Source organism: Musca vetustissima, unplaced genomic scaffold (assembly GCF_032173495.1).
Source record: "Musca vetustissima isolate MV318-11 ecotype Yass unplaced genomic scaffold, APGP_CSIRO_Mvet_v1 utg29372, whole genome shotgun sequence".
In the NCBI taxonomy this organism is placed as follows: Eukaryota; Metazoa; Arthropoda; class Insecta; order Diptera; family Muscidae; genus Musca; species Musca vetustissima.
The window spans coordinates 49,860-67,198 of NW_026875278.1; the positions used below are offsets into that span (position 1 = coordinate 49,860).

Sequence of the window (17,339 nt, forward strand, 5' to 3'; positions counted from 1 at the left end):
AAATTTCAAAGCGATCAGGGCGACATTTCCACCCTCTAGACCTCTAGAGCAACCAGACCTCTAGAGCAACCAGAAAAACAGACAAAAAAGTTTTTGGTCCATTTCATCCCTTAAATATTAATCAAAAACAATTAGGTTCTTCATTGGCCAGAACCCATCCTACATGCACAAAGCTATAACATTCTCACAACATAATTGTAGGGTGTAAACAGTTTAAAATAATCGAAAAAGAAAAAATATGTATTCGATTCGGTATGCAACTACATTTGATCTAAAAATATATGCAGAAATTTCATTTTGATCCCAGAACAATATTCAACCGGTCCAAAATATTACACCATCCACCACGAAGTAAATTACATTATTAATATCAGTTCCATTCTAAATTCTAAGTTCCAAATTTAAGGTCACTAAAAAAAAAAGCTAAAATAAGTCGATATGGGGACAAATTGCATTCAATAAAATTTTGACCGATGTCTATAAAAAATTGGTTAAGTCCTTAAAATACCGGACTTCGGACAGTAGATTAGAGATCCGACTTGTATTATTAATGTGGACAGAATCGAAACGGCGTAAGTTGTTACAATTATAATGTAAATTATAAGTAGCAGTAGTTATGTTCGGATGGGCCTAACCTTTTGTATCCTCTACCATAAAGTGGACATTAAAAATACCAAAAATCTAACGGGACTTTTTTATGGGGGATAGCCATGGTCGACAAAATGAACCTATGAAGGAAAGTTTCTAGGTCATGTTGTGAGAATGGATACCCCAGCTCAAAAGGCATATAAAAGCGAGACACGAATTCGATGGAAGTGGAAGACAACATCTCGAAGCATGATCTTCCAATTGAAAGAGCTGCGCACAATACCGTCGCGCCTGGATTTTTTGTTAAACTCGGCTTATGGAACAAATGTTCTGACACAAAACCAGCTAAGTAAATATCATATGAGGACTATTCCAAAACCATGAAACCTTCAATATATCGATATAGATATCAAATAAAAGCCAATTCGGTTAAAAAGCCAGCTCAGAATCCGCAAAATACTGAATAATGAGGACACTTTGGCTAATATTGATCCCATTTCTAATACCATATTGTGAGCACTATTGTGATTTCAACAATATATGCACTTAATGGGGTCTCCAGCGAATATTTTTAACATTTCTTTTTAAACACTTCATCATTTGTAGGGCATTAAAAATTCTCTAAATCAAATAAAAGCCAATTCGGTTAAAAAGCGTGCTCAGAATCCACAAAATACTGAATAGTGGAGGCACCGTTATATGATGAATATTTCGACACTTTGGCTAATATTGATCCCATTTCCAATACCATATTGTGAGCTCTATTGTGACATGCATAAATCGACATATTTTTATTCTGATAAACAATATATACACTTAATGGGGTCTCCAGCGAATATTTGAAGGTGTTTTTTTATCGCAATGACCTATTTAATATGCACTCCATTTTCTATATAAAAAATGTCGTTTCGTTCGGCCGGCCGATCTTTTTAAACACTTCATCATTTGTAGGGCATTAAAAATGCTCTAAATCAGTCGAAACCTTTATATGGGGAATGAGACATTCTCATCTAATAGGTTGTTTGAGTTTTGGGAGTACATTCAGGTTGCACATACAGAAAATTTTTAAGGGCAATGTAAAAATATGGACCTATATACAGATTTTTTTTAGAATAATTTTCTTATCTATCAGGAATTCGGAATACCAACTAACAAATACAACGATTGGAAAATTTGACAAAAACCTTCACAATATCTAAAATTATAAAGTACATCATTTTCGCTGGGAACTGCTGCTAACAACCTTAAAAATACCTAAAATTGTGTAGGATCGTTCTCCATCTCGATTTTCAGAGACAGGCAAATACTGAAACTGAAAATAATAAAACCTGTACTGTAATGATAATTGTTGATACGGATATATGATTTCAATACACATACAGTCAGACAAGGCTAAATCTACATAGAATCGGCCGAATTTAACGCCTCTTTCACTTGTTATCCAAGTAAACACTTTCCTTTTACCGATGTCCGATTTTGGCCAAAAAAACTGAATTTCGTTACAAGACACTTGAGGTCTAAATCAAATATTTTGATGAGGCACATTTTATGGTATCGAAGTGTTTTCATCCTCAGATAATGTTCGGATATATATCTCTTTCACCATCTGGTAAAATATAAAATAAAAAGTTTCGAGGCTGTCACTGTTCACGTATTTATCTAATAAATTTCAAAATATTTAAAAAAATATATACCATACTTCCCTATTATCCACACTACGTATGTATGTCTTTGGCAAATTGAATATCGACTAAATTTGCCAGACATATATGAACATAACGGAAGTGACCACATTTTCAAACGGCATAAAGGGTAAAACGAAAGAAAACAGAAACAAAAACAATAACAACCAAAAAAATATTAAAAAAAAAATTTGGCACAATACGTCAAATTTTCAAAAAGAACAAGACAAGCAAAAAACAATAACAAAACACCAAAGACAAACAGACAGGACAGGGAAATTTATTTATTTAAATTGAAATTTAAGACAAGAAAAACCGGCAGACGATGTACGGTAACTTATAGCGAGAGGAGGCCACAGTACACCGCCATCATTTTGTCATGTATCATCTAATAGATGAAATCTTACAGATATATCATGGCCAGCGACGATATGTGGCCCTGCAAAGGAAAGACAGCATCCGAAAAGTTCGGAGAACAAATAGTGTGTAACCAACCCTCTCTCCGGCATATGTATATTTCCTTTTGTTTACATAATCGTGTTTTTATTGTTGTTATTTTCTCTTTCATTTGTTAATTTGTTTATTTAATTTTGTTGTTGTTTTTTTATTTTTGCAGAACGCAACGACCTGTCGTATCCACCTGTTATTGCTGCCCTGAGTCCACTGGGTCATGCTGCCGATTTCCTAGCACCTGGAGATCGTCTACATCAAATCGATGGCATTTCAACAATTGGGTTAACAAATCAACACATAATGAGCATGCTGTGCGGTGGTGGCACAGCAGATGGTCCTGCCGTCGTCGAAATTGAATATTCCCTGCCCGAATACAGTGAGTAAATAGACATACCAAAATGTCAGTGGGAGGCCTTGGCAAATAAAACTGTTACAAATATTTACGAACTAATTGGGAGGCTATTTAAGTTTTATTAAAACTTTTATTAGTAACATGGGCGTAGAGCAGGAGGGAGGCTACAAAATGTTTGAAAACTCTTTTTACCCTCACCTAGCTACGCCAATGGTTTTGAAATATTTGCCATCAATCAAATTTTATAAATCTTAACAATATGTGTTTTTCTTTATTTATTTTCTTCCCTTCCATTGCATTTCCGATTTTTCTACACTCTCTGACACTAATGCAACAAACATCCTAATGTTTATGATGGTCAAATGTGTGTGCACCCTCAACCTAACACCACCATCACGAATGTAACACTTGGATTCATAATTCTTTGCAACAAACGCGTGCCCACTCTGCTGTCGATGCTGACGACAAACGTTTTATGTTGGTCTCATCTTTCAACACTTCGGTGATGCACTCCATCACCCCGCAACTCTACACACAAACACATGGACCAATTTTGTCATTACGCCATTGCCATCGCCACAAACAACAACGATGGGTCGCATCACCGGCGCATCATCAATAGTTTCCCAAAATAGCCTTTGTGTAACATCGAAGTTGGCTCAAATAACAGTGGAACGTGAAAGCGGTTGTCTGGGTCTAACATTGCGCGGTGGTGCTGATTATCCTCTAATTGTAACACATGTGCGGCCACATGGTCCGGTCTATAAGACGGGAAGGATAAAGCCAGGAGATCGTTTGCTGCGGGTGGATAATGTGAGTAGAACTAAATTTCTATCATTCGCTTCGCTAGATAGAAGATAGAGTTCTTCTATAGACAGCAGAGAGAGAGGGAGAGAACAATTCTATAGACAGAAGAGAGATAGCTTTTCTATATAGATGAGAGAACTCTTCTATGTATGGAAAATAGAGTTCATCTATGGAAGAGCTAGCCTCTCCTATGAATAGAAGAGTTATGAATTAAGAGCTACTCTTATATGGATAGAAGAGCTACTCTTTTATGCATAGAAGATATATACAGAAGAGTTTCACTTCTATCCATAGAAGAGTAGCTCTTCTATCCATAGAAGAGTAGCTTCTTCTAGCTCTTCTTCTATCGATAGAAGAGCTACTCTTCTATGGATAGAAGAGCTACTCTTCAATGGATAGAAGAGCTACTCTTCTATGGATATGGATTCTATCGATAGAAGAGCTACTCTTCTATGGATAGAAGAGCTACTCTTCAATGGATAGAAGAGCTACTCTTCTATGGATAGAAGAGCTACTCTTCTATGTATAAAAGAGCTACTCTTCTATGGATAGAAGAGCTACTCTTCTATGGATAGAAGAGCTACTCTTCTATGGATAGAAGAGCTACTCTTCTATGGATAGAAGAGCTACTCTTCTATGAATAGAAAAGATCTATTCTTCTATGAATAGAAAAGATCTATTCTTCTGTGGATAGGAGAGCTACTCTTCTATGAATAGGAGAGCTACTCTTCTATGTATAGAACTGCTATTCTATGGATAGAAAATATCTGCTCTTCTGTGGATAGAAAGGAGCTGCTCTTCTATGGATAGAAAATAGCTGCTCTTCTGTGGATAGAAAGGAGCTGCTCTTCTGTGGATAGAAAGGAGCTGCTCTTCTATGGTTAGAAAGGAGCTACTCTTCTATGGATAGAAGAGCTACTCTTCTATGGATAGAAGAGCTACTCTTCTATGGATAGAAGAGCTACTCTTCTATGGATAGAAGAGCTACTCTTCTATGGATAGAAGAGCTTCTCTTCTATGGATAGAAGAGCTACTCTTCTATGGATAGAAGAGCTCCTCTTCTATGGATAGAAGAACTACTCTTCTATGGATAGAAGAGCTACTCTTCTATGAATAGAAGAGCTACTCTTCTATGGATAGAAGAGCTTCTCTTCTACGGATAGAAGAAGAGCTACTCTTCTATGGATAGAAGAGCTACTCTTCTATGGATAGAAGAGCTACTCTTCTATGAATAGAAAAGATCTATTCTTCTGTGGATAGGAGAGCTACTCTTCTATGAATAGGAGAGCTACTCTTCTATGTATAGAAGAACTGCTCTTCTGTGGATAGAAAGGAGCTGCTCTTCTGTGGATAGAAAGGAGCTGCTCTTCTATGGTTAGAAAGGAGCTACTCTTCTATGGATAGAAGAGCTACTCTTCTATGGATAGAAGAGCTACTCTTCTATGGATAGAAGAGCTAATCTTCCATGGATAGAAGAGCTACTCTTCTATGGATAGAAGAGCTCCTCTTCTATGGATAGGAGAGCTACTCTTCTATGGATAGAAGAGCTACTCTTCTATGGATAGAAGAGCTACTCTTCTATGGATAGAAGAGCTCCTCTTCTATGAATAGAAGAGCTACTCTTCTATGGATAGAAGAGCTACTCTTCTATGGATAGAAGAGCTTCTCTTCTACGGATAGAAGAGCTTCTCTTCTATGGATAGAAGGGCTTCTCTTCTATAGATAGAAGAGCTTCTCTTCTATTATATTATTAAGATCTACCCTGTTCTACGTATAGAAGAGCTACCCTTTTCTATGTTACTCTCTTCTATGAATAAAAAAGCTACTCTATTCTATGTATAGAAGAGCTAATCTTTTCTATGTTATAGAAGAGATGCTCCTCTATCGTATATAAGAAAGAGTTCTTCTTTCTATAGAAGAGTGAAGTTTTTTCACCGATAGAATACTCTTCTATCAATAGTAGAGAAGAGAGATTTTTCCGTCTATGGAGAAGGGATGCTCTTTTATCTATAGAAGACATGCTTCGCCTACATCTGTCCCGTCTATCTCTCGGATTGGTCTCTCTTATATTTCAAATTCTATATTAAATAATTGCATCTCTTCTTCAGGTTTCCCTGATTGGCAAGACTTTGGCCGAGGCCCAACAGATTATCAAATGTGGTGGTCACATATCGGGCTATACAAATCTGACCATTGAATATGATGTTTCGGTGGTACAAAGTGTTGAATTCTCAATGGGTCCATTGTTGATTGAAATCGAACGTCCTATGAATGATAAATTAGGTTTGGTATTGTGTAACTACAATTCGGCAGCTGCCGGCCTTACGGATCATACAAAAATCGATGAAGTTAGTTCGGCGGGTGTATATATTGCCAGTATTTTGCCAGCGAGCATAGCTGATCGGTAAGTTGATGAACAGAATTTAGAAAAAGCCTAAAGAAAATAATTAACCACTAAAACCTGGAATCCAATTAAAAGATATCTGTGGATAAATCCGTCGGATTTTTAAATTTAAAATAAAAATTTATTTTTATTCTCCTCCCCAGATGCGGTGCTCTTTCTGTTGGCGATCAAGTACTTTCCATTGACGATATTAGTATCGAAAATTCTTCGTATACACCGGATGAGGTAATGACAATTTTGGATACCAGTTCGGGACGTGGTTATACACAAATGCAAATAATGCCTGCCCATGCATTGGCACGAAGAGGTAAGTGGGAGTATTTATATAGTTATGAACTCCATAACTTCTGGAATAGGGACATTTAAAAAAATATTTTTGTCATTAATTTTCATCAAGAGAAATTCAAACATCCCTATCAATTCGGAAATGTATGCAAGTATTAGACGACGATTTGAACACAAGTGGATATTATTTTTCTGCGATCTTCCAGTATTTTCCGCATGTATATTTATTTTGTTAATGACTTTTGCATATTGTTCCGCATATATTTTCAATGTATCTACGCCATGAAAAACAATCACACCTCCAACAACTACAGCCAAGACCTCATTATTTTCCATCGCGACGCACACGCACACCCTATGAAATATCATTGCCATCTTCTCATCATTATCTGTTTGCATTCACAATCAATATATGATCCAAAAATGCTCGTAAATTACTTATACGATAATGACGATACCCATTCATCCCATTGTGCAGTGAATCGAATAGTCGATTGTCGAAGCACATCTATAGAAAATCGCTTGTGCTACGTTTCCAAGCAATGCCAGAGCGCTGCTCGTCGTCTTGCTGTCATTCTATGACATTTGTCGATCATAAAAAATACACTTAACCAACAACACACAATAAGAAACACAACAACAAAACACCATCATCAGCAACAACAAACAAATATGGAATAGAGAGTTCTCCACAGGAAAAATAGACAGAAGTCGTTCGTTTTTCTTTTTTTTTTTTTTTTTTGTAAAAACAAACTAAATATTTGCGGATGTCTAGGGGGGTTGTTTGGGAAAATGGAGGTCTGTGTTCTTTTTGGGATTTTTTAACACGGATGACATTAGCAGAAGCATAGCACAACTTTTGTTCGTTGTTTTTGTTGAAAAAAGCGAGGCGTCACTCAGGCATGGAGAAAACAAGTTGTGCGTCTACGAAATCGTAATGTTGTCGTATACTTTTTTGCCATAATATCTCCCCTCCTGTTTTTCGATTTGGAACAACTGTTGTTTCACGAATTTATGATTTTGTCAAAAATTCGAACATTTTTTCGTGAAGAAATATTTTTTTAATTCAAATGTTTCTGTTGATTATAATTATAATTAACTCCAATTTTTAGGAAATGCGTATCCGATTTTGGAAATTGTTACATTTTTATAAATAATATACATATTTAATATGTATTATACATAACATAGACGCATTTACCAATAGAGAACATGTTATAAGACTATCCCGAAGGTGTAGGTCCACCTTGTAGATAAGTTTCAAAATAATTTTTAAAGGTTCTATCCCCATTTCTCAAATTAATTGGCTACGATTTGTGTTATGTGAGGAAAACAGACCTATTGGTTCAATGTTTATGAATATAGTTCCATATTGTGATATCATCCGAATATAAAGGTTACACATGATCTTAGGTATATGTTTTTTTTTTCAATAAAAGGTTCGTTACATTTTTAACATAGGAAATACTAATAATTCAAGATAAGAAAAACTATTTTTAAAGGGCGTCCTTGTAGAATTATACCGCCCCATTTAAAGTATTAGCTGGACATTTAAAATATCGATAATCGTTCTGTACATTTAAATATATCGCCGGATTTACCTTGGTACATTTTTGGTAGGAAGATTTGACATCCAATGAAAACGAAATTGCAGCCAATTCGGGTAAAAGAAACCCCAAAATACCGAATACCGTTATCGTTATGCCTACATATAACGATCGTAAAAAGTAGACCAAAATTGGTAATTTGGAGTGTAACGATTTGCTACTAAATTGTAATACAAAATAAAAAAGTACAACCCTGTTGGTCGAAAAACTAGCTTATTATCCTTAAAATACGGAGGTACAGTTATATGCGCGCTATCGTAAAATTTTGGACCAGTATTGATAATTATTGGTAGGACATAGAAATTTATTCTGATCCAAAATATATAGGTTAGAGAAAAAATAAATGCATTATTTATTCGTCGAAAATTTCGATAAAATCGGAAAAATTATCGAAGATGACCGGCATGTTAGCAGTCGTAACATCACCCAGGAGCTAAAAATCGACCATAAAGTAGTTTTAAACCATTTACACAAAGCTGGATTCAAAAAGAAGTTCGGTGTTTAGGTGCCACACCAATTAACAGAAAAAATAGGATAGATCGAATTTCCATCTGCGAAGCCTTGGCCAAACGGAATGAGATAGACCCATTTATTAAACGAATGGTGACTGGATATGAGAAAAGGGTCACATACGTTAACCCTGTGCGAAAACGATTGTGGTCAAAGACCGGTGAAGCACCTCAAACGGTGGCCAAACCAGAACTAACGGATAGGAAGGTTCTGCTATGCACTTGGTGCTACTGGAAGGGGATTATTTATTATGAGTTGTTTCCATATGTCCAAACACTATATTCTGATCTCCACTCTCAACAACTGGAACGTTTGAAAATAGCAATTGGCCAGAAACCGCCAGAATTAGCCAAGAGGAGAGGTGTCGTGTTCTACCAGGACAACGCTAGGCCACACACATCTCCTGCGACTATGAAGAAAAACAAATGCAAAATCGACGAAAAAATTATTTTAAATTATTCTCTATATTCTATTATACAAGAATCAAAAATAATTCTGACGGCAGAGTTCGTATATTTCAAATAATAAGCGATTTAAATAATTTGGACTGTATACACAACTCAGTACTGTAGACATTTTTGCCCTCTTCTCCATATTAAAAAGCTCATAACTTTACCAAAAATTTGTTTTTTTTTAGATTTTTCTTGTGATATGTGTCGTCCATAAACAGGCCTTGACGTATGCAATCCAAAGAATATATATCTACTAGCAGTATATTAAATATTAGCTCTAAAACATTTTGTTGCCTGTGGGCAACATTGGGACACAAAGGGTTAATGATAAAAAATTGGTATCCAGGGAGGATTGTGAAAATAGACTACTAGAGTTTTTTTTTTTTGCAAATAGAGAGCAGGACTTCTATGAGAGAGGCATTATGAAGTTACCTTTAAAATGGCAACAAATCACAACAAAACGGTGCATATGTGGACATTCCGAAGCATGTTAAATAAAGTCCTATAGTTCATATAAAAATAATGGATTTCTCTTTCTTTAACCTAATATATATTTTATGGGGTCTCCGGTGAATATTTGGAGATATTGCAAACTGAATGACAAATTTAATACACAGTCTACCTTAGAGTCTAAACGCAACCATAGAGTCTAGAGTCAGCGACAGTCGTTTGTCGTGTGTTTCTTATTGGCAACGGGAAGTCGCGACGGCTGACGTTCGCGTCTAGCGGCATGACGCTAGATTTTATTCATTTTTGCTCAGCGTCATACTCAAAATTTCTCTCTTGCTCTCAATTGAGTTGCCATATTTTAGGTAAAAATCAACAGTGCTACCAAATTTCAATGAGAATTTATATCAAAACATATGGCAGTGCTGTTAAAAACAAATATTTTCAAAGATTGTGGATGTTTTTTAACGAATTAATAATAAAATGGAAGAAAAATATTTTTTTCAATAATTTTATCCAAGTTCCTTGACATTATTGTTTAATAAATAATAAATTGATTTTGGTTTGCACAACGTAAAATTTTCTGTCAGAAAATGAAAACAAATAATTGACATTTTGTGCCGCTAACGCTAACTCTTTCGTTTGGTTTTCACGCCGGCGAAAAAGTATGACGCTGACTCGTGACTCTCTGGTTGCGTTTAGACTCTTATGGTGGTTAGTCGTTCTCGTTCTTGGACCTTTTCAGTTTTGGCAAACCAAATGGTCACAGTTGAAAAGAACTCTTGATGTTCGAAGCCACTATGATATCTCTGAGCAAATAAACGGCGCTTCCAAATTTATTACAAAATCGTACTCCTTATGAGATTATGTTCCCTTTTGCGATTTATGGGAAAGTGTAGAAAATGAGTTGGGTCTCCTTTAGGATTTTCCGTAACTAATAATTTAGCAGTTGCTTTCAATCGGTTTAAATTTCACGTTCGAAACATACTTGTCATAGTTTTCCTCAAACCAGGCGCCGATTTCGATGTCAAGATAATATCTCTTCTGTATATCACAAATTCTTTAAAGTAAAAAACTTTTGCAGGCGTCAAAATCTGCCCCGTCATCGATACTCTAAACGTTACAATTCCAAGGTAACACTGTGCTACAAATTAACACTTGTTGGTCATTATCGGGAAAAATTAATGATATATCGAAGACGGAATTTTAAATGTTTACGTCGGGATGTAACCTAAAAGGTGTCGCATAATTTCCTTTTTCGTACATAGTACAAATTTCTCAAAAGAAATTATGAAGAAACTTTTTCCAAATGAATTGGAATCTACCCCGCATCTATTCTCTGAGTAAGATTGTTGACAAACAATTAATTTTTGTACACTGTACCCTTTTATATACCTAATGATAGAAAAATTGCGTAGGGTGTGAATAGTTAAAAAACTGTCGTTACAATAATAATGGCTGTAATTTGACATTCCGCCGTTTGGAAGGTGCTTTCAAAGAGATCCCATATAATGGTCCTGCCTCATTTTCGTTATTCTGGCATAAAAAGTTATGTCCAGATGAACTTAATGAAGTTTTTACGTTCTACTCAGATCTCCCTCTCAAAGACTCACTGTGATGAATAATCATCCTCTAAAACCCACTTTTTGATGAATATTGACATCATCCATCCATCTCATCGGCGATGACATACTAATTAAATTCAAAATGACATTTTAGCACTTCGTTTATAATGAAGTGACATCACCCCCAACAACAAAAACAACAACAGGGAACTAAAAATTAACAAAAGCGGATGTTCCGAAAAACAATTTTGACAATTTCAGCCATAAAAGGAAATAAAGAACAATCACCTTGTGCCGTCTGTTCCACCGTATCATTTGTGGTAATACCCCAAAAACACAATCACTGCTGACAAATACAAATGTCAAAATCGCATTTAATAAAAACAAAACAAAAATCGATGAACAAAACTTTGTGACAACACTACAATTGATTTGGGGATAAACCAAAATGAAATGGAGTGACAAAAATTAAAAATACTTCAAATTATTCTTTCACGATTTTGGGAGCACACGAAATGGGACACACTCCCCCTTTTACGTGGTGTGTGTGTATTTGGTGGGAGGGGAAGGCATATTTAATTTTCTTCCCTCTGACACTTCCCCGTCCATCCACTCCCCAATAATTCATAGTAATCAAGATCCATGCTGTTGTTGTTGTTATTGTCGATATTGGTTTTTTTCTGGCTCCATATTGAAAGCATTGATATTTTTGGAACTCTGTGTCAGTATTTATTGGCTGACATTTATTTCAATATTGAGATTTATTTTAAAAGATGATCGAACAGCGGAATTAACCGAAACGACCGGCAAATGTGAACAGCTTTCAGATTTTTTTTTGTATTTATTTGGAGGGGAACTTATGTCATTTTTGGAATTGGCACAGTGGGGCAAACAGAAAAAAATGCACAGTCTGAAAAAATAGAAAAAATACTTACATTCCCCAGGGGTCCTTTTGACTTTTTTTCTGTATAATAAAGACCAACAGTCCCCAGGGGTCCTCTTGAATTTTTTCTATAGAAGAAAGACCAATAGTGCCTAGGTGTCCTGTTGAAGTTTTTCTATAGAAGAAAGACCAATAGTGCCTAGGTGTCCCGTTGAAGTTTTTTCTATAGAAAAAAGATCAACAGCTCCCCAGGGTCCTGTTGAATTTTTTCTATAGAAAAAAGACCAACAGTCCCCTAGGGACCTGTTGAGTTTTTTTCTATAGAAAAAAAGACCAACAGTCCCCTAGGGACCTGTTGAGTTTTTTTCTATAGAAAAAAAGACCAACAGTCCCCTAGGGACCTGTTGAGTTTTTTTCTATAGAAAAAAAGACCAACAGTCCCCTAGGGACCTGTTGAGTTTTTTTCTATAGAAAAAAAGACCAACAGTCCCCTAGGGACCTGATGAGTTTTTTCTATAGAAAAAAGACCAACAGTCCCCTAGGGACCTGATGAGTTTTTTCTATAGAAAAAAGACCAACAGTCCCCTAGGGACCTGATGAGTTTTTTCTATAGAAAAAAGACCAACAGTCCTCAAGGGTCCTGTTGAGTTTTTTTTCTATAGAAAAATGACAAACAGTCCCCCAATGGACTGTTTTCTATAGAAAAAAGACCAACAGTCCCCTAGAGTCCTGTTGAATATTTTTCTATAGATAAAATACCAACAGTCCCATAGGGTCCTGCTGAATTTGTTTCTATAGAGAAACAACAGTTTCCGGACGTCCTGTTGATTTATTTCTTTAGAGAAAATACCAACAGTATCCGGACGTCCTGTTGATTTTTTGTATAGAAAAAAGACAACAATCCCCAGAGGTCCTAGTGATTTTTTCTACATAAAAAAGGACAACTGTCCCTGAAGTTGCCGTTTGTTTTTTCCCCGGGGTCCTGTTTCATTTTTTTCTATAGAAAAAAGACCAACAGTCCCCTAGGGTCCTGATGATTTTTTCTATAGAAAAATGCCAACAGTCTACTTTGGTCCTGTTGATTTTTTTTTTTTTTTTTTTTTTTAAAAAAAATGCAATCAGTCCCAGAAGTCCTGTTGTTTTTTTTTTCTATGGAAAAAATAAAAATGCCAACAGCTCACAGGGACTCTGCGACTGTTGATTTTTTTCTATTTTTTGGTTTACATAAAAAAATTTCCCTGCATCCCACTGTGCATCATTCCCTCACACTTATCTTTCGAAAAAGCCCTTTTTGGAAAAACATAAATTTCAACGTCAACAGCATCGGATCACATTCGGAAGAGATTCGGAAGCTTTAGACATGATAAACGAGGAGACTATGGAAAGGGGGGATTCCGCACAAAAATACACACTCAAGCGAACATAAATGTTTGTTTGGATGGACAGATTTACACACCAAATGACAGACGAAACAACCGACAGAGAGACAGACATACATAGAAAAAGGAAAAACGAAACTAAAAATACTTTCAAATTCTAATTGATGTCGTGGAAATCTGATGGTGGAGGAAATCTATGTAGGCAGCAGTTGGAAAATGTCTTTTTGTGTGTGTTTCCCTTTGCTGCTCATTAATTTTTTTCTACGAATAATTTTCTGATTTTCCATCTTCCTCTTCTTCTGCTTTCACATTTTGGTTTGCAGGTCATGCCGCCTTGAATAGTCCAAAATACGGTTTCAACACTTTAGAATCACGAAAATCTCGTCAGCGTCAACGTTTCACGCGTAAAAGTTCTTTGCCTTTGGAAACGACAACGGGAGTGGGTGGAGGAGGAGGCGGCGGCGGAACGAATACGAACTGTGCAGCAAGTGCGGCCAGCAGCAGTGGTGCTGGTAGTATCAGCGTGCCCAGCAGCGGCAGTGTTAGTGGCAGCAGTCTAGGTGCCAGTGCCACCACGAGCAACAGCAGCACAACTTCCGGTCTCCATCATTCGTCCAGCATGGGCATCTGTCGGGCCGAAACATTTCCGGTTCTTTTGGACTGCAGCATGGGTTCCGGTTTGGTTTTGGGTGCCCAAACACCCTGTGGCCGTGCGGTAACAATATCGAAAATTGTACCCGATTCTGTGGCCGATCGTTGTGGTTGCATCCAAAAGGGCGATCGCATTGTGGCCATAAATAAAATGTACAACCTTGATGTGCAGACAATGCGTCAGCTTTTGGGTGATTTGGGTTCCCGTCCACCACACAGTCCTGCCAATTGGCTGGAACTCGAAATAGAATTTGATATGCCGGATACAGTGGTGCCCTCTAGCGGGGTATTCAATGTAAAAGTATTACGCCTAGGCAAGGCGGGCTTGGGTCTAAGCATCAATGGTTCTAGTCATGGTGGATTTGTTATTTCCGATGTTAAACCTGGCAGTCCTGCTCATCGTACTGGGTCCCTAAGATCCGGTGATATACTTCTGGCCGTCGACAATCACCCCGTTCAACATTTCAATGTTGATTCTCTACTCAAAGATGGTTCCCAAGGTGATTTTTCCACCTTGACCGTAAAGCGAGTTATGCTACCCGACTTCCTATTCGATGCCCAACAAAAAATGCCCAATCACATTTACAGTAATTGCCCAAGTAGTCCCACCACCGAACATGATCTGTATAGCAGTGCCTATGTGGCGAATAAATATGCCGAAATGAAATATCAAAGCGATTGTCTATCGATGAAATCGAGTACACCACAACCGGAATATTTTCGTGGTCCCACATTGGAGGATAACACCATGACATCGGTACAGATACGCCACCATTTGGCGGCGCCCAATTGGGGTACCATGGGCCGTTCGTTTAATCAAAACACACAAAGTCTGACCACAGAGTTGCCAGATGATGAAAATTCGTATAATGAATTTGGAGGTGGTTATGATTTGGATCGTTATGTTAGGTAAGTGGGAAGTGGAATTTTATTAATATGGAACACTTATCTATTTGTTGTTGTTCTTTTCCAGTGCTGACTGTACTAATCTACCTCCACCAATGGAGAATAAAGTCTATGGTTCAGCGGCTAGTTCCAGCAGTAAAAGCAGCGGCACCAGTTTACATCAAATTATTTTCACCGTCCGCTTGGAACCCAAGGGTGGTCTGCTGGGTATAACCTTGGCTGGCAGTGAGGATATTTCAAAGCCCATAACCATTAGTGGTATTGTTGAAGGTAAGATTTGCAAAGTCACTTTTCTATAGAAAAAATCAAAGGATTTCTGGGACTGTTACTTTTTTCTATAAAAAAATCAACAGACCTCAGGAAGAATATTTTTTCTATAGGAAAATGTCGGCACCCTCAGTACATTGATTTTTTCTATAGAAAAAATTCCACAGACCTCAGGTCTGACATTTTTTCCATAGAAAATATTCCACAGAACCCACGTTGGTAATTTGGATGATTTTTTTTCTATAGAAAAAATTCAACACGACCCTCGGGGACTGTTGGCTTTTTTTCTATAAAAAAAATCAACAGGACCCTCGGGGACTGTTGGCTTTTTTTCTATAAAAAAATCAACAGGACCCTCGGGGACTGTTGGCCTTTTTTCAATAGAAACAATTCAGCAGGACCCTCGGAGACTGTTGGCTTTTTTTCTATAGAAAAAATTCATCAGGACCCTCGGGGACTGTTGGCTTTTTTCTATAGAAAAAATTCAACAGGACCCTCGGGGACTGTTGGCTTTTTTCTATAGAAAAAAATCAACATGACCCTCGGGGACTGTTGGCTTTTTTCTATAGAAAAAATTCAACAGGACCCTCGGGGACTGTTGGCTTTTTCTGTAGAGAAAAATCAACATGACCCTCGGGGACTGTTGGCTTTTTTCTATAGAAAAAATTCAACAGGACCCTCGGGGACTGTTGGCTTTTTTCTATAGAAAAAATCAACATGACCCTCGGGGACTGTTGGCTTTTTTCTATAGAAAAAATCAACATGACCCTCGGGGACTGTTGGCTTTTTCTATAGAGAAAAATCAACATGACCCTCGGGGAATGTTGGCTTTTTCTATAGAAAAAAATTCAACAGGACCCTCGGGGACTGTTGACCTTTTTTCGGACCCTCGGAGACTGTTGGATTAATATCTAGGTGTAGACCTAGCCGTTCGACATATACGTTATATTACTTCTTATATTCTTTTTTTTAATTCCCAAATATGTTTTTCTTCTCTAGGTGGTATTGCCCACAAAAATGGACAAATCCTTGTTGGCGATCAATTATTGGCCATCAATGCTGAATCGGTGCAAGGTATGCCCCTGTCACATGCCACAAATCTGCTGCAAAATCTTGGTGATATTGTTGATTTGAAAATTTTGCGGATGCATGATGTTCAAAATAGTTATGGTTCGACGCTGGAAACAAATAATATGCCACAACCCCAAGCCATATATGCCAAAGTGCAACGACGGCCAAGAAGTCCTTCAACAAATACCGATAATGGTTCCAATAGTGGTTCCAGTAGCGGCAAGGCTGAAAAACAAAGAATATTCCATGTTACTCTTTTCAAAGATAAGGTGTATGATGATTATGGCTTTTCCGTATCGGATGGTCTTTATGAACGTGGGGTGTTTATAAATCGTATACGTTCGGGTGGACCGGCAGATAAATGTGGAATGCTAAAGCCATTCGATAGAATTATGCAGGTATGTTGGAGGTGGGATTTATTTTTGGTGGAAAATAATTATTTTTTTTTTCTTTTTTAGGTTAATGAAATGAAAACCCAAGATTTCGATTGCTGCCTCACAGTTCCATTGATTGCTGCCGCTGGCGATAAAATCGAAATGATCATCCAAAGAACGGAATAGAGGAATATTTGATTTGCTGTAAACTGCCATAGCAGTAGTGCCTTGTTTTGCGAATAGTTTTTCCTTATAAGTGGTCGATTTTTTACACTTATTGCTATTACTACAACTACTTGTATACACTTTTTACATATACATACTTACACATAGTTTTTTTAGAATTTAATGCGAATTTAAAAATAATAATTTTATATAGTTTGTAAGTATAACATGGATATATCCTACGACTCTTTATTATAAGGAGATAAATATATTCTAAGCCAATGAATTGAAAATAATATGAAGGATTTTTACTACGTATTGAACACAATTTTTCAAAAAAATGAGGACTTTGTTCCAGCTGTCTGAAGAGCTTGCCCATGAAGGGATCACTTTGTTGAAAAAAAACTATTGAAAATAATACATCACTCCCATACATTTTTAAAATCTCAGCCCTATGGCTAAGGGGGGTAGATACACTTTGATACTGTATT

The 17,339-nt window shown here is 36.9% G+C and overlaps 1 protein-coding gene across 1 annotated transcript in view; it reads left to right on the plus strand.

The window, feature by feature from the left end:
• LOC133337757 (glutamate receptor-interacting protein 1) overlaps positions 1-16,869 on the plus strand; it is a gene marked incomplete at its 5' end in the record, with an annotated part of 30,165 nt that extends 13,296 nt beyond the window's left edge. The window contains 8 exons of the mRNA XM_061545962.1: positions 2,887-3,099; positions 3,698-3,888; positions 5,991-6,286; positions 6,430-6,593; positions 13,738-14,974; positions 15,039-15,241; positions 16,238-16,707; positions 16,768-16,869. Of these exons, the coding sequence (XP_061401946.1) occupies positions 2,887-3,099; positions 3,698-3,888; positions 5,991-6,286; positions 6,430-6,593; positions 13,738-14,974; positions 15,039-15,241; positions 16,238-16,707; positions 16,768-16,869 (2,876 nt within the window). The remainder of the gene's footprint in view (positions 1-2,886; positions 3,100-3,697; positions 3,889-5,990; positions 6,287-6,429; positions 6,594-13,737; positions 14,975-15,038; positions 15,242-16,237; positions 16,708-16,767) is intronic.
• Positions 16,870-17,339: the final 470 nt, after the last annotated feature.